Genomic DNA, 1,365 nt, shown 5'->3' with positions numbered 1-1,365 from the left:
ATAATTAATGTACACAAATAAGGAATAGTTGTATTAACCATACATGTAAAAAGAGTCTTATTGGGCCCCAGGAACTTGGGGCAACTGCCTAGTATTGCCTGATGGTAACCCCCCCCCTGAACATGAGACCATATAGCCACAGAGTTAGCAATGCATCCTGAGGCTAGGCTGCTACTGAATAGTCCGTCTGTTTCGCTGTTTCCCACAGATGACATCATGGAGGCCGTTGGGTTTAAATCTGGTTCTTCCACCCCTCAGCGGTCCGGCTCCACCGCCGGTCTCCACAGACCCCGCCTCAGCATCGACTCTGCGAGCCCCGCTATCGATCTGCCCCAGCTGAGCTCCTCTCTGCCGGGCTCCCTGTCCGGTAGTTCCCCCCTGCTCACGCCACGTCAGGGATCTCACACCATGGACTTCTTTGAAATGTGCGCCAGTCTCATCACCACGCTGGCTCGCTGAGGTCCGCTGATTCCCAGGCTTCCCTGTAACCTGGAAGTACGTGTGTGTTTTAGGGCTAGCTGCAAATCCGGGAGGTTTTTGGTGAACTTATGGAAGCCAGAAAAAAAAAGGGGAAGAATCGCAGGTCAGAATCGCATCAGAGTCGGTAAAAGTCCCGTTTATTGTCACTCCTCCCGTAGATCCTTTTAATGACCGGACATCCTGCTGCGGTCCGTTCTGCTGCTCGTCTTTAGCAGCTGTTTCTGGAGGAACATCACTAGATTTCAGCTTCTGTATCGGTGGTATGTTTGTCCATTTATATTTATATTACTTTATTATAGTTTTAAAAAATATATTTTCAAAGGTATACCAAAAAAAAACACTTTCTACATTGAAAAGAATATTATTATTTAGATATCAGATTCATATTTATTTTTTTAGGCACTAGTTTTATTCCAAACATCTCCACAGATTTTTGACCTAATTTTTGAGTAGTTTTAAGACAGTTTAATGAAGCACGACAGGCTGGTGCGACGCTGATGCTTAGAACTGCCTGTGCTGCTTGCTCTCTGTGCAGAACATGCACACTGTCTCCCCGCGCCACGCCGCCGTCCGATACCAACGTGCTCTGATAGGAGCAGCTGCTGCTCAGCTTATCAGTGGGACTTAAACACAATTTTATATAAAAAAAAAACATATAGGCCTCTGACATCAGAAAGAGGAGCAGGCGAGAACGCACTGAGCTGAAAACAGCAGATGGCTTTACTGAAGACGTACTAGAACAAATGGTGTCGCTTTAACTTTTGAGAAAAAAAGAAGTGAAAAGTCATTTAATGGAAAAGTCCGTTCACAATCAGATTTAAAACTTCTGAAAGTTCTTTAAATCTGAAATGATTCCATCCTGTTCAATAAATGATCAGTGTTTTT

The 1,365-nt window shown here is 44.6% G+C and overlaps 1 protein-coding gene across 1 annotated transcript in view; it reads left to right on the top strand.

Annotated features, from left to right (window-relative positions):
* Positions 1 to 1,359, top strand: part of prkaa2 (protein kinase, AMP-activated, alpha 2 catalytic subunit) — a 23,412-nt gene extending 22,053 nt beyond the window's left edge. The window contains exon 10 of the mRNA XM_015389465.1: positions 209 to 1,359. Coding sequence (XP_015244951.1) covers positions 209 to 459 — 251 coding nt within the window. The 3' untranslated portion in view covers positions 460 to 1,359. The remainder of the gene's footprint in view (positions 1 to 208) is intronic.
* Positions 1,360 to 1,365: the final 6 nt, after the last annotated feature.

The sequence above is a fragment of the Cyprinodon variegatus genome, unplaced genomic scaffold (assembly GCF_000732505.1).
Source record: "Cyprinodon variegatus isolate N-32 unplaced genomic scaffold, C_variegatus-1.0 Scaffold461, whole genome shotgun sequence".
NCBI lineage: Eukaryota > Metazoa > Chordata > Actinopteri > Cyprinodontiformes > Cyprinodontidae > Cyprinodon > Cyprinodon variegatus.
The sequence above is the reverse complement of the archived record's forward strand: the minus strand, read 5'-3'. Positions and strand labels throughout refer to the sequence as shown.